We start from the raw sequence: 21,424 nt of genomic DNA, 5'->3' as shown, positions 1-21,424 counted from the left end.
CTAGAAGTTGGAGGGCAAGAGATCCAGGGAATATAGTTCTCTGTGATACCAAACAGAGCAGGGGGAAAGCAGAAAATCAGTCTTGGAGCTACTGCCATACTCAAAAAATATTTATCGTTGTTGCCCTGAGAGTAATTATTTGTATGTCCCTCTCCCCTCTACTACTGGACTATGTCTTCAGGTCTAGACCCTCACCTTCACATGTGCCTACATGTAAAGTAAACACCATATACATGCAAAGTGGTATTGCCTTACGTCCACTTAGCAATAAAAACAAATGGGAAAGTTATCTACAGTAAGACTTGTGCATCTTGACTAGGTGATACAAAGTAAAATCTGCATTTGCGGTATAGCTTAGCTGCTGTCTGCAGCCCCATGTCATCCCTGCACTGTGAGTGTTCAAAATATGCAGACTATACAACAGAGACAAAACTAGACACTTGGTTCTTAAGGATGATTCTCAAGGTTTGGGGATGAATGCAGAGGAGGCGAGAAGAATTGAGGGATGATGGACATTCTAGTTTTCCTATAGCAAGAACATGCCTTGAAAGGACATCACCTAGAGGTATTTCCTCATTTAAGATGGTGAAATTGGCCGAGCGCGGTGGCTCATGCCTGTAATCCCAGTACTTTGGGAGGCTGAGGTGGAGCGGATCACGAGGTCAGGAGATCGAGACCATCCCGGCTAGGTGAAACCCCGTCTCTGCTAAAAATACAATTAGCGGGGCATGGTGGCGGGCGCATGTAGTCCCAGCTACTCAGGAGGCTAAGGCAGGAGAATGGTGTGAACCCAGGAGGCGGAGCTTGCAGTGAGCCAAGATCACACCACTGCACTCCAGCCTGGGTGACAGAGCAAGACTCTGTCTCAGAAAAAAAAAAAAATGGTGAAATATATTAACAGCTCAGTATTACTTACATGTGAACACTCAATGTCCTTCGCAACTTTACAAAAATGAGATACTGTGATAACGATCAAAGCGGGTGGGTGGGAGAAACAGAAATAGCAGCAATATTTATAAGCCAAAAGACAGCTGTTTTAGAAAGATTTCTTAGGTGGTAAGTGAAATTTCAACCCAAAACTTAAGTTTCAAAACAACCTTTATTCTGTTTGAAGATCTAATACAATGCATTAAAGCAACTTAAAACAGGACATAGCTCCACTGAATCTATAACTTGAACGAAATGTCAAGGAGGCACACTACCCCCACCCCCCACCCCAGTTGCCTTGTGAAGGCAAAATTACAACTGACCGTGACATCCTCCCTCTCGTCAAAAGACCAACTTTATTTTAACAATGTCATATAAACAGATTTGTAAAAACATTGAACTGATTGTAGCTTTAAAAAATACACAGGTATAAATGAGTTTTTTTTTGTTTTGCTTTTTTTTTAAAATATATATATATATATATTTATATATATATATATATTAGCAGCATCCTGGGCAGTTAATGCTATCTCATGGTGACAAGTTTCATGTTAAGTTGGATAGTCTTTCCAATTGACTCAATTCTATTTCTTCCCCACCAGTATTTTCTAGAACTAGTTTTTTTAAAAATAAGAATTTGGCATTTTGGAACTTTGTCCCATGTGAGACATTGTGCTTTAAACTGCCCCTTTCTAAAAATGACCCTAAACTCAAACAGATCTCAGGGTCTGCGATTCAACTAACTTGGATACCATGCATAGCAAAAGCACAGTTGTTAAAACCAGCAGAATTTTTCTTCCAAAGGAACATCAGTAGGACTTCCCAAACATGTTACTAGTTCATAACCAGCTACATGACAAAGCAATTGGTTCCCCACAGTGACAGCTCACATAAACACATTTTGACTCGACACACTGAAAACAAGGATTTCCAAGCTAAGCAAGTCATCTGACCAGCTCCCTAAAAGGAGTAACTTTTAAAAACACAAAAAAAGCCAAAGAAATATGAACTTCTCACTTCACTTGCAAACAATTTTCACCTTTGTAAGACAAAACAAAGCAACCTCAATGGGAAAAATCCCATACACATATATAAGAATTGTACTAGACGTTTGCTTGTTATGTACTTGAACTCAACTACTGTGGATCTGTTTTGGCTGAAAGGTGTACCGGAAACACAGTCCATGCACATATACATATATACATATATCAAAAGGCCGTGAAGTTATCAGATGTTGCAAACACATGCTTTTTGCTTTTTCATGTGGTTATGATCTCGTGTGTGTAACGTGAGGTCCCAATGCTCCCACTTCTATGCCCTATCACAGCCTCACTGCAAGCTTCTGGCTTTATCTTTAGGATGCTACACTGGGTGGGAAAAACTGATGCATGGATAAAATCACATATCAGGAGTGCCTCTGCTGTATCTAGTCATACTCAGCCGTTCAGACTATTGTTAGGAGGACTGTCTGATGAAACTCAAAGTGCCCGACTAGAAAAATATCTAAAAAGACAATCAAAAAGGCATCGGGCAGAATAGGTCTGGTGTAACTCAGTCATATGGAATGATGAATCCTACTTTGCTGTTCAGTGAAAAGATCTACTGCACTTATGTTTGTGAGATGCAAAAATAAGGCAACTGCCTAAATACCATGTCATCTTGCAAAGACTGTTGAAGCCAAAATTCACAAAACTGTAGCTTTTAATAAAAATATTCAATCTCAGATCTTATATTTTAGAAATAAAAATTTGTACATCATAGCATACATGTGCTACCAAAGAAAACTCACAAACCTAGTTTAAAAACTATTAACCAATTAACTGTTAGACTTGTGTGTGATCTAGAAGGATATCACAATAACTTTAAAGCAGAGACACAGACTAAACCAGGGAAATCATCAGTTGTCTGGCAATGAGAGGGAGATGGTCAGATCAGTGAAGTCAAGTTTGAGGGCTAACAGTCTTGCTGTAAGACTGACTTTTGCTTAAGTATGAGTAGCTTTATGTAAAGAGGAAAAATACATTCTACAGATGATTCACTCAGCTGCAAGACTGATTCTTTCAAAAGGAACAACATTAAAAAACAAAGGAACAGAAAACCCTCACCCTAGTACTTAAACAGAAATAGAGCTGTGGGTAAATCTAATATGGAGAAAGGGAAATTTGAAATTGCAAGATGTCATTTAAGTCTATTAGGGTAGTGACCATATTATGGTTGCTAATTAGTCTTTATTCCTCCTAACACATGTACAGTTCCTACTGAACATACCAGCTTTTGCAGATCTAAATCAGGAAGAGAGATCTCTCACTCCTGCCCTAAACGGGAAACATTATGCTAACTATGCTTCCTTTTCCCCCGTAGTGAAGCACATACAATGATTAGGATGAATGAGAAGGACTGCCACTTGGATTCCTGCAATGGCCATGACCTTAGCGAGCTCCACAATCCAGAGCAGAGACAGTACGATTGTGTCCATTTGCTTTATGTTCTAAACCAAATGGAAAGCTAGGAGTAACCAACATCCCACCAAAAGTATTTTTTCAGATCATGCTTTTTTTTTTTCATAAAATGAGTGAGTATTTGCTGGTCGTGATGGATAGTCCAATGTGACAGAGATCATCCCTTTAAACCAGTGTTCTAAACAAAGGTGAGCACTGTTCTAGGAACCCAAAAACAAACTTGGCACTTCCTTCCTAAGAACTGAAATACCTGACCAGTCACACTGTGTTAGTTACAGTAGGTTTGTAATTGTCATTAATTGATAACTAGCAAATCAAAGTGAGAAAAGACTGAAGTAGAAGCAACTTCACTTTGCAGTTATTCACTTCTCTGTAAATCATGAGAAAGACAAAGTGCATATAACCTTGCCTCCCCCTCCCACCACCCGACCTGATACATCCCTTCACTACATTCCCCCCTCCCTAGATTCAAGAAGTTCACAATTCTTTATGAAATAAACATTGCCAGGTACCGTATTTTAAGAGTCTTAAAACAACATTGTTGGACTCAGCAATACTTTGTCATATTCATATATCTTTTTCTTTTTTTTATTGAATAAAGCAGCTTTGAAGCTTATCAGGCACTGCCCAACAAAACAGTCCAAAAAAAATCTGTTATGAACTTTTTATCCTTGGGCTAACAGCCAAGTACTCTGTACAAGAAAAACTGTAAAATATTTCATAGTTTTAATTCTGAAGCCATTTTTTTTACTGGCATCCTGTACATTTCTTTTAAAAAAGGATAACAAAAATGAATATTAACAAAAATCCGGGACAACAATATTTTCAAGCAACAAAAACTGGGGTGGGGAAGCTTATTCTGAAGGTACATTTAAAACTGAAATAACAACTTAATGAAAATTAAGAATTGCATAGCGCTGTGAATTTAGCCTTCAGCAAAACAAAACAGAAGCTATTTGGTATTGATACAAATCCATCTATTTGATAGTTAGTCATCCAATATTATGTACATATTTTATATACTGAATGTCATTTTAAGTCCTGTTTTCCAAACTCCATTTTTCTGTTGCTGGGTTTTTGTTTTTTGACAAGTTTAAACACTTTCTGGCACTTTCTATGACAGAATTTCTTCTGAACATATATGAACTGACATTCTCCCAAAGCGTCCCTTGTGAGTGGAAGTGCCTTTCTGCTACATATCGTTCATTTGTTAGAAAATGAAATAATCCACAGTGCGATGTGTCTGGGTCCACCGTGCACAGCAACATCCAGGCTAAACCAGGCTGGACCGAACCTTCTCAGGCCAGGGTTCTTCTGCCTCTCTCTCCTCCGCTCTCCACAGTCCCAACTTTCAGCTGGTAAAGCTTCAGAAAGCATTAACAAGCACCATGGTTAAAGGCCTCTTTGTCCCTGCACGCAGAGATTTTTGCATTTCTTTTTCTCTTTGTGTTGTATGTGGTTGTGGCTTTAAATTAAACCAAAGAAAAAAAGAAAAAGAAAGAAAGGATAAGCACTCCAGCTTAGAAACGTGTGGTCATCATACAGCCCTAGGCTGCATATCTTCCCCTACTTCTTTTTTTGTGAAAGAAAGCTCTAGTCCCATCCGAAGACAGATGGCTTCGTTTCTGCAGCTCAATTCACAGATCAGACTGGAGAGGAGCCCTTTGCTTTCCAGAGGCCTCAGGGTGGCTGAACTTCAGGAGAAGGATCAGAGAGTAAGCGCTTCATCGCCTCTGCTGTGCATATACTGGGTAGGCTAGTGTGACATTGAGGGAGTCGTTGTGCTGCACGAGGGAGGTGTGTTGGTAATGTAGCACCAGTTCTTTCAGAGAGCTGTACAAGTTATAGGGCTCGGCAAAGCCATAGCCAGTCGCTGTTTTGTTTATGACACAATGCTTTACTTCGCCGTCCACCCTAGAGAGGAGAGAAGAAAAACTGTCTTTTGAGCTTGCCCAAGCCAATTCACAACTCTACAGAGCATGTTTAATAAAAAGCATCATTGTGCAGTCTCAACTTGGGGAAAGGGTCCTAGGTTACAGTAGACTCTTGGCCCTGTCACATGGTAGACACTTGCCTGAGTGCCTTGGGTAGGTAACCCAGCTTCACTGACCTACTTTATTTTCATCTTTAAAATGGTTTAAAGGGAAGACAATAGTAAAATGTATGTAATACAGTTACTTTGAGGAATGAAAGGAGATCATGCATGCAATATGCTCGATAAAATGCCTGACATGCGGTAAGCATGCAACAAATGGTAGCTTCCAACCATGATGAGGACAACTATCAGCAGTGCTCCATGACTAGCGGTGTTACTATTACTCCCAGGACGATTATTCATAGGATTCCTTCTTTCTGGCTGTCCTTGAGGTGTCTGCACAACTCTCTATCTCTGCATGTGCCCTTAGACAAGGTAAGGACAAAAGGACCCTTCTTTGCTGTAGGAATATTTCCCTCATTAAATGAAAGGTGATCATGGAGTATAACATACTTTTAGAACCATTCCCTACTAGAGGACATGAATTTCTCTGAAATGGTGATGTCAGTGATCCCATGTGGGTATACCTGTCTCAAGGATAATGATCAGAATCCTTTCTCTTTTTTGACCTGTTCCTGATGAGTGTTTTTCCTATGGGTGATGTTCTCACATAAATTACCTCAGATTCTAACTATAGTAGCCTTGAGAGGCAAAAAGGGCAGGCATTGCTGCTTCCATTTTAAAGACGAGAAAAAAAGGTTTAGCGACGTCTCGTGATTAACTAGCACTGAATGGGAATCCAAACCCTAGTCTTCCAGCTAAACAGTAGGTATCTATTAGACTGTATTAACATATATGTATGTTTCTATTAGATTGTATTAACATATGCTTCTGGCTAGACTTTAAAATGGTATTACGTCTGCTTTGGTTTCTCTTCTACATTACTGCACTATAAGCTTATTCAAGACTATTTCAAAACTCAGTGAATGAATGAATGAAACATCTCTTCATGAGATGTTGTAAAGAATAGTTTGCTGGAGATACATACACTACAGAGCAGGCGTAGCAGCCCTGTTTACTGCTCTCCCGGACAAGAAAAGTGCCATCTCGCTTCCCTCGCAACAGGTTTTCAGCTTTGTTTCGGTTGCTGCTTCCAACATTCCACGTCTTCTCATCATGATGGGGTAAATCTTCATCATCTTCCACCAGCGAATATTGGCTAGGCAGGCAGGACAGAAAGTTTCTAAATGAAGAGTGCCGGAGCCATCAGCCTGCCTTGCTGTCTTCCCTAGGCATACCCCCCTCACTTCCCTCTTGGCCCCTACCAAGCCAGTCAGACTGGCCATCACATGCCTGCCTCTGCCTGACCTGAGTTTTCCTCTCCTGGTATTCAGCCTCCAGTGCAACCTCCCAGGACAAAAAGTTAGCAATCAATTGTACTATTTCTGTTTTCAGGCAACCACACTGAGGTACCTGGGCAGACTGGAAGGTATTAAAACAATCTTGTTTATCCAGTTTAGATCAGGAAATTGACTAGGAAGATTGCCAGTTTTTGAATAATTCAAACAAAGTATATACTTAAGCTTTAAAATATATTAAGCATAATTATTTTCTCTCTGGCTGTTCCAAAAATATTTTGGGATTTTTCAGATGTTCGGGGACATCATTATGGACACAGAGTTGTTTCACAGCATTATGAGTAAAAATAAATCCTAGTCCTCCTTAGCTAAGCTTTCTTTTTTTAAAATTCTGGATAATGGCACTGAGTTTATACATTTTCTCCTACAAGATGTTCCAAACTCAGTAAAATTCCTCACTTGTTCTAAAAACAAAGCAAGCATGCATTTTCCTAAAATGAGAAAAATCTTCTGCTGTCACCATCTTTAGTAACTACTTACTCTTCAGTGTTTTCATTGCCCAACCACTCGTTCAACTTCTTTTGCCGAACACCTTTTTGAGTCAACCACCTGAAAAACAGTTTTGAAAAAAGAACGCATTAACTCATCCTGAATTGTAGCAATCACCAGTTATTCATGTATAGGATTCCATTTCAGATACTTACATCAAGTATTGGTCTCTCGTCTTTCTCAGCTGGATAAGGTCTGGTTTAATGCTGTTCATACGTTTGTCAATTTCTCGATACTCAGCTGCCTGCTTCTTCAAGTCTTCTTCCAATCTTCTTCTACTGTCAATAATTTCACTGATTCGAGACTTCAACTTATCATAATTATGCATAATCCTGCAGGCAAAAGAAATGCATTTGTCATTATCTGGGTACATCATGAACAGTCCCCAAAGTTTATGAAAAGTTTCACTATGGTTTCCCAGCAGTTTTCCTCAGGTAAAGCGTGGCTTCTCTTCCTGTCATTTTTAAATCATTCAAAGCACAGAAAGCGAGATCACTTTTAAACGGTTTTAGAGGATTTTGGTTATCTCTAGCACAAGAACAAGGGAAACAACCTTTGTTCACCAACCTTTGTATTTCTTTCTCATTGCCCTCACGTTTAAACTTTTCTATGTATTCTTTGCTGTAGCGCTCCTGGGTCTGGCACTGTTCTTCAAATATTTTTATGGTTTCATTAAATGCTTCAATAGCTGTCCTTTTCATTTGGATTTCCTGCAACATAATTTTAAAAAGATAATGTCATACCTTTCATAGAACAATTTCTTACTGCAAGACACTACCAGGACATTTGATCTGTACTATTAGCAGAGTGGGACTCGAATTCATAAAATCCATTAAAATAGTATCCCAGAAACAAATATTTCCTCTGGAGAATTTTCTCAATCTATGAAAAATGATTGCTTGGCAATTTCCCATAGTTTTTATCTTCCTAAAAGCTATTGTAGTTTCTATAGCATCTCTGTTGTTTTCTCTTCCCTCTGGCATTCCCAGATACATGAGTGACCAGTGAAGAGTAAGGGTCTAGAAAAACACAGCAGTAAATGTAGCCCTTCCTTTTGGTTGCAGGATATATATTAATGCCTAAATCTCCGTTTCAGGGATTAGACACGTCTGTGAAACTTCCAGTTATTACTAACTTCCAATCTAAACAGGATCCTTCTATCAGGAATTAAATCAACTTGAAACTCAGTGACTGCTTCAGGTATCACGTGAACTTAATTTATTATTCTGATACTTAAAATTTTTGGTTTAAAGGTTTAGAGATATGCTAGAATAATCAACAATGATTCACAAATAAATGATCTCACCCCCACTTCATTCATAAAAACCCTTTAAATTCTTTTTTCCATGTTAGTCTTCAAAAACTAAGAGTTCTAAACTTTTAATCTGATTTTCATAGAAAACTCACCTGGGATGTACGGGTATATTCTTCATATAATCTATCATATTCTCTACTTTTTTCTTGAAACTGAGTGTTATATTCATGTAATTTTTTCCCTACAGCTTCAATATTATCTTCTTTGACAACTTGATCCTAGAAAGATTAATATAAATTCAATGGATGAGGTATTTAATCAAATAACAACTGTTTAACAAAATAGCTGACATGGAAACATCTTTAAAATTGCAATTATGTAATTACAAATGTAAAGTTTTTTAGACTTGATTACATGTAATTCATCTGTTTCAAATGTTTTCTAAGTATTAGAAGTATCTTGTCTAAACATCGTAACTGGATAATTCATTCAGTTTTTATTACCTGTTGGTATTTGGATACTGGATAAAGTAATTTCACATCCAGCTTGGGATTATACTGAGCTAGAGATTCATTCCGGTAGTGGTTTATTAATTCAACCACAGAATTGAAGGTTAATGGGTCAGAGAAGCCATATTTCCCATCTCGATGAAATATTTTGATTAATTTGTTATTTCCCCCTTTCCTGTAAAAACAATATAAAAATAAAGGTATTAACATTTTCAAATAAAGAAATATGTTTTAATATCAGCCCAAAACCCTAATTTCAGCTATATTCCTCAGCTTACCTTAGTGTAAGAGTATAATCACCATGCATTTTAGTAGACGCATCTCGTACCAAAAAGGTCCCATCTGCTGTATCTCGAAGTTTTTCATTCACTTCTTCCCTGAAATGAAAACACAAAACCATGCTCATCTTAAGGTTCAGTGACCACAGATTTATATTTTTTCAAATAGACTATTTTTTAGAGCAGTTTTAGGTTCACAGCAAAATCAAGTGAAAAGTACAGTGAGTGCCCATATTCCTCCTGCCCACATAGATTTAAATGAATTGCATTTTCAGAGCTTACTAATAAAAGCTTACTAATAATTTGTTTAAATAGAAATGTCAGCAATTGCAGTCTCATCACAAACAGGTGCATATCACTTTCACTACTGGTGTATCTGTGGTACTAAGTTTTTATTGTTTCAAGTAAACATTACAATCTCTCTGACAAATGAGCACAGAAACTCATGATCTCAAAAAGGTTTCTCCAACCTTACTCCCCCTTCCCAAAGCTAACATAAAATGGCATTGTTTTCTTACTGTGTTTAAGACAAGAATTCTTAGAGTTGTGCTTAACAGATAGAGTGCCTTCACACTCTTGTCAATAATGAAACTTCCCAGGTATTTAATTTCCTGTGGCATCCAGCACCCACAGTTCTCCAGCGCTCAGTGACTTTTTCTGGTCGTCTTTGGAAGAGAACCAACTATGCTTCATGCTTATGTTGGATGATATCCTAAAAATGGAACTTAGCAAGCTGGTGCTTTTCTTTCTCTTAATCTAAAACTCTCTGTATCTAGTGAAAACGAAGTTTCTGTAGCCTTACCTCGAGATATCTCCCCAGTACCATTCAGCATCTTGTAAGGACATATTGTTATTCATACCGTTGTTGGCTACAGTAGTGGGTTTTGGTGGTTTAGGAGGCAGTGCTGCAGATGAAAAAGAAAAAGTTGTTCGCAATCCCAACTACATTAGCACTAAATTTCTTTAGATAAGTACTTTGACTTTTAAAAAATCAAAAAATTAGAGTAACTGAAATATACAGCATTAGTTCACAATTCCATGCAATATGGAAGATAATTTTCTTAAAAAAAAAAAATTTCAGAGCATGGCTCAAAAAGAAATGAAACTGAAAAGGAGAAAAGAGAGAGAGCCTTAGAAACTGACAAATAAATTGGGCTGGCCATGTGAATAAATTTCAAAGTAAATCCAGAGTCATGACATTCTACACTTCTAGATTCTAGTTATATTAAAGTTTCATGCCTGGTCAAATCCATCTAAAGTAAGAAACTATGAACATATGAGTAGCAGAAATAACATGAGTTGGCTTTAATTTCCTCCTCTTATTTAATTATGAAAGACAAATTTGGTCTCTGTCCTCCACAAACGCTGTTGCAGTAATAAAAAGGCTCATCTACAGCAGTACGTTTTCCACAGCAGTATGTTTTAAGAGGAGGAATTGGGCTTCTCTAATCTTAGTATTTCAGGCACTGTTCTGCAAAAAGCCACTTTAAGAAACTCTCATCTGTGCCCTAAATCTCTTTAGTATTTATGTTAATATTCTGTTGGATAAATTGTGCTCTATATGCCAGGTATGATTAAAAACCATATCCCCCTTCCTCAATGTCAAATCAGTATTCATATATACCAATTGGTGACAAATAAAAGACTGCAATATTCCTGAATATCTTAAATGGGGGCAGGGGAGCTAACACTGGAACAAAACAACTTAGGAAACAAAATAAATCTAGGATTTTTAGGTAAATTCTGTCATAAGTTTTTAAAGCACTGTTACTATTTTAACTTATGCAAAAAATGATTTCAGTTATCTACCAAGAATATTTTACAGACTAACAATAATGGAACGTCAACTTCCTTTTTCATTATAATACCTTAATACAAGAGAGGACAAGCAAAGTCTCAACATCTAGAACTGAGTTGTAATCACTGCAACATTTTACATGCTTTCTAAAGTACTGTTATCACTGCAAAGTGCCACACTGTTCTCATCCACTGGCAACAGGGTAAAGCAGCACAAAGGACGCATCATTTTAATTACAGGGACAATATCCCACAACATAACTCACCCAGGGAAGGATCTCGATTAACAAAAGACACCAGTGAAAAACTGGAGTTCAATTCATATCCATTCAAGTAAGAATAAGCATTTACCACACACAGCCTGAGCTGCTTGCTTCCAGACAGTCAAACAATCTGTTTAATTTTTAAGCCATGAGCAAACTAATTTTTATCAATGAAACAAATTAATAAAAACAGAAATCTAAAAAGGATCTTTTTTACAGTAGCTTTCAACAAATTAAAAAGCCATGAAATTAACTAATTCTAATACCGCAGTATTACCTGGTGGGTCCATTTCTATATAAAACATCAAGTCTGTGCCACAATTTATATCTGTCTTGGCATATTCTAAATCCAGGTCTTCCATATTCCAAACAGTATTGTACATTTGTGCAAGAGTTTCCTTGGCTGAGCTCAGTTATAAGAAAAGAGTCCGGCTTTCTTTGTAATGGTGTCTTGGAATTCATTTTAAAACCTATAAGGGGCTGCACTGAAACCTATTACATCACACGCCCCAGCCAATCAAGTCAGAAAAATGTCACCAGACCACTCCTGCTTCATCAGTTCTCTTCTATACCAGCCTTAATATAATGCCAACCTCACTGAGAAGCTACATTTAATAGAATTGCAGTATATACACGCTCATCCTTTCAAAAAGGTGTTTAATTTGACTGTTCTCCTCCAGCAGCGAGTTTTCTAATTCCTTGTTTATTACTCCTTGCAGCATGGTACGCTCTGCTGTTGGCAGCTTGACAAAAGCTTATATGCTGCAGCTCCGAGCTTTTCTCCCCACTTAGTGCATCTGGGTTTATAGATAGCCCAGTCATTCCTTGGTTTAAAAATCTTACAAAGGCATTAAAAGGGTATACTGAAGCTATATTTTATAGTCCTTAGATATCTCTCATGTATAAGAAAAGCAGAACGGACTACTCCTGGTATTTTTTCAGTCCTCCGTAATTCACTGAAAACCCAGAATTTAAACACTGTCACAACTGTACCATACTAGAAAGGACAGTTAAAAGAAAATGTATAGATAAAATGTCCTCCTCTACCAAACATTCCAAAGTTAAAACTAGACTTTATAGACGAACAATGAAAATTCTGAATAGGAATGCAGATGCCTATTAGCAGAAATATTAAACGTAATTGTCAACATTATTGAGAATTTTAATGTGACTGCCTAAAAAAACTGGGCAAAGAAAATGCTTCTTCCAAAAAGAAAGAGGCTATAGATCAGAATGCAGAGTAGAGGTATATTTATCTTTGCAAAATGTTTCACTGATGAACCCATCTTCACTACTAATACTGCTTGAACGGGAAGATGATGTAATCACTTTTTTTTTTTTTCTTTTTCCCCTCTATCTCAAATGCTTCACTCCAGGACAATTATTCTTTCTTAGCACTACTTAATATAAATAAATCAATTTTAGTTCTTCAAAGTCATTCTGCATATAATCCTGTCACCCTTATAGGAGCCCACTGTACATTCTCATTGTGAACCAATCTCTTTACATTCACAATATTACGATGGCGGGGGGGGGGGGGGGGTGCTCTTCCCCCACGTAAATGTGGCTCATTTAAAAAACTATAGTGGGCTCTGTGATCTATGTACACACGTATGTCACATATTTGTGTGACCATTTAAAGAACACAGAAACCCTTGAGACTTTCTGTAAAATTTGGGATCATAAAATATATGAAAAAGCAGACCAAAGGCAAGGCATTCTGTTCTCTGACGTCCCCCGTCTAGTTTAATTCATTTTCCCATTATTGGGAAAGGAACCTTGTTCCTTCCCACCCTCTCCCACTTTTCTATTTGCCTAAGTTTAGATAAACCTGAACTCAAATTCAAATAAAAATGGTAAAAGTGGCGTTGTGCCCTCAGATAAGATTCAGAGAAACATTCTTTTTTAGTTTAATTAAAATGTCGACCCTCCCCCAAAGCAAGGAGACAAGTTCTCCGAGCAGCTGTGGCCGGTGTAACAGCCCAGAGTGCCAGTCCGTGCATTTGGGAACCGTCGGTGCAAACCAGTCTGGCTGTTGGATCTGCTGTGGCAAACTAACCCAGGGAGAAGGCAGGGAGACAGGTGATTTTACATGGTCTCTCCAAGCCCTGGCCTGGCACCAACTTCCAGCCAAACACGTTGTAATTAGTACCTTCTTCCTGAACTTCCAACCTAAACCCTATCTTTCCCAGCCACTGTCCCCCTCGAGGACAGGGGGAGTGTCTCCCCTAATCTCCCATCTGTCCTCCCCAGGCAGCGCTTACAGGGGCGCACGCACACACACGTACTCCAAGACAAACTACAGAGAGGCACCGCTCAGATAAACCACAGGGAAGGAACAGAGAAGTGCACAAATTCAAGGCAACTTACTTTGCAGGTTATGCATTTCAACGGTTTCCCTTTGAAATGCCTGTATCCGACAATGAAAAAAAAAAAAAAATCCCCAAAGCTGTTCTTCCACCAAGTGGGCCAAGCCCCCGCACCTCCCCCCAGCCTGTTCCCGGCGGGCAGTGCTCGTGCCCGGCGCCGAGAGTGCGCGCAGGAGCGGGGGCGCCGCCAGGACCCTCCGGGCACGCACAGTGGAACAGCTCCGCTCGGCTCGGCTCGGCTCGTCCCTCCGCCCCACGCCCCGCCCGGCAGTGCGTCCGGGCGTCCGGGCCACCGCCGCTCACCGCCGGCTCCTCATTGAGAAGCCAACTGGATTTCGCTACTGTACTGGGAAGGAAAGGAGCCCAGGCGCTCGCACGTCTCCCTTAGATAAAGATCGCAGCTTCATGATTAACTTGGGCAGGTTCAAATATTTGCTGAGCTAGGGATTTCGGGAGGGGGAGGGGAGCCCAAGTCAAAGTTGTCATCGGCTGACAAGTGGCCAATGCAAGACCAACTTGATCATTTTCGCCTAGGAAATGAGAAGGCCATTGTGAGAGGACCTAAAATAGTCTCACTGGCTGCTGAGCGCGCTGGCTGGCTCGCGAGGCTCAAGTAGCCGACAGTGAAGCGAGGCACTATGCACCGCCAAACACAGGAAGTGGCTGAGCTAGTTCAGCAAAAAATAGAATCAAAGCCTCACTTGTAAAGGCCTGAACCTCTTGGAACAACCCAGAACACAGTGCCTCGCTCGTGTCTACCTCTTGCACCTCCTCCCATACACCAGCACAGACAGCCCCGCAGGTGTAACAGGAAAGCCCTTGTGAGCAGCTCGGGCAGGGAGCAGATTACAAAAGTGTTCAATAGTAAGTAGTAGGAGGGCATCCTCGGACGAATATTAAACCCCACACCACATGCATACTATACTCCATGATCATGTGACGATTCAGAAAAAAAAAAAAAAAAAACAACACTGCGGCTATTTTTATGAGGTCGATTGCAACTCGCATTTAAATGGCCATATGACCTGCTAATTAAAAGGTGTCTCTGCATTAGGTTTATGTGCCAGCTAATGGGGTAAAGGATAGAAGGGCAGAGAAGGACATACCTTTCTAGTGGATGTTTGCCCTTTATTTGAGAAAGTGGGCAATAGACAAGACTTGGGATTATTGACTACTATTTAAATAATTAAAATTTGATCTAAGAAAATTTTCAGTTGCATCAGCATAGATAGCTTTAAGGTTATCCAGGGAAATCACCAAACTTTACACCAGAAAGTAATTTAGAGATCAATCAATTCCTTCATGCCATAGGGGGGGGAAAACAAAATCTGACCCAGGGAGGTGAAGTGGTTTGCAGAAGATTATAGCCCTAAGACTAGAACCCCATCTTCTGATGGTTTCAAATGCCCTTTTCTACCCACTGTTCCTGCTCCTCACTTCTCTTTCTTTGCTAGAGAAAGTAAAATAATGGACAAAACTGAAGTTAATCTTTTAAGCCACATGCAAAAAATTTCACACCCCCAACAAAACTCTCTTTCTGTTTTCTATTTTTAGCTTGCTTCAAAACATTTCATTCCCTTTGAAGACATAGGTTCTTTCAATAATACCCTCATACTCTGCAAGGGAAAGTGATCCAGTGGTCACATAAAGTCCACACAGGCCAATAGTAGGAACCAGCTTCAAGGTTACTTGAAATATCTGGCAAGTGCTGTTAAACTCACGATGAAAGTGATTTTACAAACTTTCCTTTCGTGCAACTGATAAAATATTGAAAAACTTTCCCAATGGAAATAACAGTCTATAAGTGAATCTGCCATCTGATCACAGGGACATATGGTTAGTTCAGAGAATACCCTTGCATCCTGAGCTGCATAATCTTGCCCTACTTTTAAAAATAGCCTTTCTAAAGCTAGAAACATTGGAAACATCAGTCTCCTAAGCATACCTGTCTGGATTCACATGATGTTTCATGTCAAAACCTTCTAAGATTAAAATGCTCTGTTAAGTCCAACAGTATATTTTCTGTTTCAGAAGAAAATGAGCCACTGGAAAGCAGTACTCTCTCAACGCATAGAAAGTAAGTCTTGAAATAGGTTGGAAAAACTTTGCCTTAAACAAGTTCGCACAATATGTACAATCATCTACCAGAGAAGTCCTATTATATTACGAAAGTGTGAGCTGAATCTTTTTCCCGTTGAATTTTAGTGTTTAAAAAGTGATCTGCAAGACACATGTTCTTTATTAGCTTAAAAAAGGGAGCCCTCTGCTGGTAGAAATGAATCGGTAACTCCTACTTTGGGAGAAAACCATCAACTTTCTGTATATTTTGTATGTCCAAATTTGACACAAACTAATGCACCTAGTTGTATTACTGTCACTTGATCTATATGACTCACTAACAAATAATCAGTAAAAAGTACACTTTTCACGAAAGCTGATAGTCTTTGAGGAAAACTTGTATTTTAATGTCAGCATTTCTCTGGGACCTCAAAGGCCTAGACACACTGGAAAACTAACTTTACCTTCTGGATACTTTAAAACAATATGGATCATTTTCCCTCTCCCCCAAGTTTCAGAAAACTCATTTCAGAGGCCATTATTTCACATCTCAGCAGATATAGTCAGGAAAATGTCTCTTGATCCTTAAACTGTTCAAAAGTTACAAACTGAATACTATATTTCATACGTGCAAATCACCATCAAGTGGCAAATGTTGCACAAGCAGCTTTCAACCTAGAATGCTTCTTTTTGTGGGACATCATTTATGAACAAAGACCATGAAAAAAAGAATAGACAACAAAAATTAACCAAAATCTTCCATCTAAGGGTAAAATGAATACCTCCCTTCATAACTTTAAGACAGTGTAGAACAGAGGGCCTTTTAGGGTAATTCAAATTATTTGCTCCATATCCACTGGTCTTAATTGATGTTGTGCTAAGGAAAACATCCATTTAAGTATCTAAATAAGCCCAGGTTTACATATGTATAAAATCTGACACATTCTACCAGATTTCTGAAAAGGCATCCCCCCTGCTTAGCAGAATAAAGAACTCCTCCTCTGCAATTCTCCCTCAGATCCTGTCCCTTGAGATAAAGAGAAGTCTGCACTGTGAAAACAAAAGTAAAACTGACTATATACCCCTCCTAAACACATACATACCAAAATACCTGTGTCTCTCTTTCAGGGCACAAATAAAACTATTGTTTGACAAAACCTAGTGTGGCTTTCCTGTTTAGTTCTACACATCTAAAAACATGTAATTTTTCAAAGTTGCATTTCTCCCCTTTGAAGCAACCCTCTAATGTCAGACCACATTTTAAACCCAATAAAAATTAAATCAGAGAAAAGTAAAACTCTTTGAATGTCATTTCCCTCTACCTTAGTGCTTGCCTTTAGTCTGGGTTGAGAACCAAGCCCAGAGCATTTAAAACAAGATTTATGAATCAGGCTCTTCAGGATGAATGTTTTGCAATGTGCCAGTGGTTAAAAATTAACTTTGACAGGTGTAGAAGGGCAAGGGGGAGAAAGAGTCATTTATTTTCTACTCTGGGCTTGAGGGTGCAATATTAGACTTCAATTATACTACATTAATATTTCTGAATATATCCATGAAATCTGAAATATGTAAATACAGTTCTAATGGGTTTCATTCAAAGGCACCCTGTGTTAAATAGACTTATTTTTACCTTGGTTTGCCTACAGAAATCTACTTTACCTACCTAAGTATTAATTGGGTAAAGAGAACACAATGATTCAAGAAAACTTGTCGTTTGGCTTTAAATATTTTTAAGACTTTTTAGTAACAAAATAGAACAGCAAATTATCAACAAAGTTCAGAGACCTTACTCTGTGCCCTACCTTTTCCAAATCTTAGCTTCCCTCCGTAAATGAGGAGAATCCTTATTTCACAGGATTGCTGGATGCATTGGATGTGTTGATGTGTGACTATTCTTTGAAAGTTGGAAGTTTATCAAAGAATAAATTTGGATAATTATTATGCTGTATCTAGTTATCTGCTAGGAAGAGCTCAAAAGGAGAAAAAGCCTTTATCCCTGCCCTTTAGAAATGTAATTATGTAGATTAATAGGAAAAACTATAGACAGTTAAATATAAGATGACAGAAAGCTTAAAGGCATAAACATACTGAATGGGTCGACTTAACTTGCATATAAAACAGGGGAAGGACCTACTTGAGTGGAGATAAAGTAGATGGCACTGCTTGGGGCAGCTACGTATAGTTGCATATTTTGTGCACTGTGCAAAGGCACCTAGGCAAGATGGAGGAGTGGTGATGAAATCTAGGCTGCTCCATTCACCAAGCCACATACAGAGAAGGGCTTCATACAAAGGCACCTTCCTCCCTCCAAGCAACATACCCACATCAGGGAGGCAACTTCCCAGAGTGTCTCTTTTTGCCCCTACAGGCTCCTAGAGGCCGTAGCTCTGCTGGCTGGGAACATGGTGTAAGGAAAAAGGCCTGACAGAATTCACACAATTAATGAGGAATAGGTGGACTGAAGGAATCAGACCTGCTGAATGAGGACAGCTCCCATAAGGCCTCAAAAGCTAGAGTTGATGCGATAGATAGTAGAGAAATGATCAGTTCATTAAATCTCATACCAACCCCAGGAGAGAGGCATTAACCCAGTTCCACAGTCTGGAAAACAATTTGGAAAAGCTGAGTTACTGGAAAGAGTTGAGATTCCAATCCAGATCTATTTGAGTCAGAAGCCCACTGTTTTTTCCACCGCATGGCTCATGGAGTGATTTGGAGCCTTATCCTGAAAAGTATTAACACTGCCCTGACATTGTTTACTATGTGTGACCCATGGGGGCTAATTTCACATATTTTTAGTTTATTACATGCCGGAAACTTCAGAGGAGTTTTTGATTGGACACTAAAAGCAGCCTCATTGCTCATGAAGATTCCAAAAACCCAGGCAGCAGGGCATGGCAGATAGAACGGGCTGGAGTGGAGGCGGCGGCTCCTGGGCAGACCCGGTTTGGGCCCCCACTGGCTGGGTAGCACACAGCAAATCTCTCTCTCTGTGGGTCTTGGTTTCCTCATGTCTAAATTGGTAAAGCTGGACAATGCTTTCAACTCTAAAATGATGCTGCTTTTGTGATACTATCACTTAAAATATGTACTGCTTTTGTAAAATACCAAGCCATTATTTTGTACTGTGTAATTTATTTTGAATAAGTCTTTAAACTCCATGCATCAAAATGCTATTTCTCCTTTGCCTATTCAAATTGTACCTATTCTTCAAGACACATTTCAAGCCCTATTTCTTCTATGAGCCTTTTCTGTCTACTCCATTACCCTAGATAGTCACCAGCTGCATCTCTGAAGTTCTTTTTGTACTTAGAGTTTGTGCACTCCCACCTACCATTTAATTAGATACTATGTGCTAATTGGTCTCATTTGCACTGATACTTTGCCTCAAACATCATAAGCTTTGTCATTTCAAGTCTATCTGGTAATAATTAGAAATGCTGTCTATCTGCCCTATAACAGAGTCTTGCTTTTGTCTCCCTTAAATATCATTCAGGTACTCATTTGTGTTCACAACAATGTTACTGTAAATGGCCATTCACTGGAGATGTAAGGTGCTATGCTTTCAAAGTTCTGTCTGGTACTAGCACATGCTGTGGCAATGCTGAAGGACTCTAAGAAATTATTGCATTTTTTAAACCAGGCCTAAGAATCATTTCTTCAACCCAGGTTGCCATACTAGTCATTTGCACTGGAGCCATTCCTGAATACAAAGATGTTCTGGATGGGGATGTTTTGTTCCTGGAGTGGGCCGTACAATGTATGCACATATGAGAAGATACTACAACAGCCATTTAATTCCAAAGGTCCTATACAAATCACACAAAGTTCCTGGGAAAACGGCTCAAACTAGAATTTAAAACCTACTTGGATTTAATTTTTTAAAGAGGCCACATAAATACTGGGATGATCCAGCAAATGTTCAAGGCTTTGTCATTCTTTAGCAGAGCTGATGGAACTAATCCTCCTTTGAAACAGGCGCACCAATTGCTCAGTAGAGAAACATAGGGTCCTTTGACACATCAAACAGCTTTCTGGGTGGCATTATGAAAATAGTGCGGATACCCATTTTTACTTTGGTGGAATTAGGATGCAACTAACAAAGACATTTAACCAGTTGACACAAGTCAGGCTAATCAAACTCTACCACTGATTCTACTATACCTTGTGTAGTAGAAATTTTCCAAAATTTCATGTGATAAATTCATTTGTGGGTATCTGTCAAACCCTGTCTGGCGCTGGCTTCCATGTGTCTCTTCTCTCTAGAGGGGTGGCCACTGAAAAGATCAGGACTACCCCCACTAGCCCTTCACTGAAAGCAGGGTCCAGCTCTCCCTAGTCTCTAACATAAGCCTCAACTTAAGTGCCACGTGCCACATCCCTATGCCCATTCTTTTCCACTAAGTCCAAAGGCAGCCTCCGAACACCAGCACAGAGCTGTCAAATCCATTCACAGTGACCTGTGTACTCACACGAGATGAAGCCTTTCGGCCACCCCCGGACTGAAGTCCTAGGCCCTACCTGTTGACAGTCTTCTTTGACATAGTTTACCTAGAATTCTGGGCACCCCTGTTAAACATTCTGCTTGCTGTGATTTGGAACATCCCATGCTTGCCTTATCTACTATACCTGATGCCTCTCACCTCTGGTACCACAGGTACCATTTTGGGCCTGTCCACATAAACCTTTCCCAATACCCACATCTTCAGTGTTTACCTACCCCATCCTCTATCCTACCCCCTTGCAGGTGGCTTTTGAGTCTAGGCCCTGGCCTCTCTTAGGCTGCCCCATCCAGATGCAAGTAACCAAGCCTGGCTATGCAATACCCAATTAAGAAAAAGCACAACTTAACTCTCCATTGCATGATGATGAAACTGAGTCCCCATGCCTGTTCATACCGAGATAAATGTGGTAATCTGCATGTATTACCTATAATAAATATATTCATGGAGTTTCATTTAAGTTCCAGGAATAAATTAAGACTACAAGCAACACCTTTTACTGGTCCTGAAACTTCACGTATAGGACCCTAATCACTATTCTAAATCACCACTGTCGATTAGCTAACTTTTAACTGGTATATAGCAAAATGAGGTTGTTTAGACTTTCCACAGAAGAAGAAAAATACATCAGTTTAAATTAAATGCATTGCTAACATGGTCTACATTTCCTGCTTTGTTAAATGGCTAACTGAACAGCAGCCTGCTTTCAAAGAAGTGTCTGGCTTGCTCAAACTTGCTGCAGTGAACACTCTGGTTTCATACTGCTCGCATTATTGAAAATGTTTATTTTGACAGGCATTTCTCAGCATACCCACTTCCAAAACACACATTCTAAAATACTTTAAATTATATAGCAATTATAAATCCCCTACTTTATAAGTATTAGAAAGAAAAACAAAAATGTCAACAACTAAAATGAACTCCATAAATTTCTTCAACAACCTGAAGCATAAATGTTGAAGGGTACAGGGAACTCTCCAAACTCTCACCTAAAACCAAGTTTAATTTAAAATCCGCAAATGTTGAAACTCAGATAATAATTAACATATACACTATCACTCAGCTATTTTTTTTCTTTAAATCACAAGGTAACATATTACTACCAATCGTAATTCCATAAGAAGC

General features: G+C 39.1%; 1 protein-coding gene across 3 annotated transcripts in view; it reads right to left on the bottom strand.

The window, feature by feature from the left end:
• Positions 1 to 3,962: 3,962 nt before the first annotated feature.
• Positions 3,963 to 21,424, bottom strand: part of PIK3R1 (phosphoinositide-3-kinase regulatory subunit 1) — an 83,284-nt gene continuing 65,822 nt past the window's right edge. Inside the window, exons 1-10 of one of the 3 annotated variants that reach the window (XM_005557064.4) lie at positions 13,741 to 14,103; positions 10,113 to 10,215; positions 9,311 to 9,409; positions 9,027 to 9,207; positions 8,676 to 8,801; positions 7,836 to 7,978; positions 7,424 to 7,600; positions 7,260 to 7,328; positions 6,410 to 6,580; positions 3,963 to 5,300 (exon numbers count right to left, since the gene is read on the bottom strand). In XM_005557064.4, the coding sequence (XP_005557121.1) occupies positions 5,111 to 5,300; positions 6,410 to 6,580; positions 7,260 to 7,328; positions 7,424 to 7,600; positions 7,836 to 7,978; positions 8,676 to 8,801; positions 9,027 to 9,207; positions 9,311 to 9,409; positions 10,113 to 10,215; positions 13,741 to 13,756 (1,275 nt within the window). In that variant the 5' untranslated portion in view covers positions 13,757 to 14,103 and the 3' untranslated portion in view covers positions 3,963 to 5,110. Of the gene's footprint in view, positions 5,301 to 6,409; positions 6,581 to 7,259; positions 7,329 to 7,423; positions 7,601 to 7,835; positions 7,979 to 8,675; positions 8,802 to 9,026; positions 9,208 to 9,310; positions 9,410 to 10,112; positions 10,216 to 11,647; positions 11,811 to 13,740; positions 14,104 to 21,424 lie in introns of those variants that run through there. The other 2 variants (XM_005557063.4, XM_065546351.1) reach the window with 2 other exon arrangements.

Source organism: Macaca fascicularis, chromosome 6 (assembly GCF_037993035.2).
Source record: "Macaca fascicularis isolate 582-1 chromosome 6, T2T-MFA8v1.1".
NCBI lineage: Eukaryota > Metazoa > Chordata > Mammalia > Primates > Cercopithecidae > Macaca > Macaca fascicularis.
Note: the sequence above shows the minus strand (reverse complement) of the source record. Positions and strands in the feature narration are given on the sequence as shown.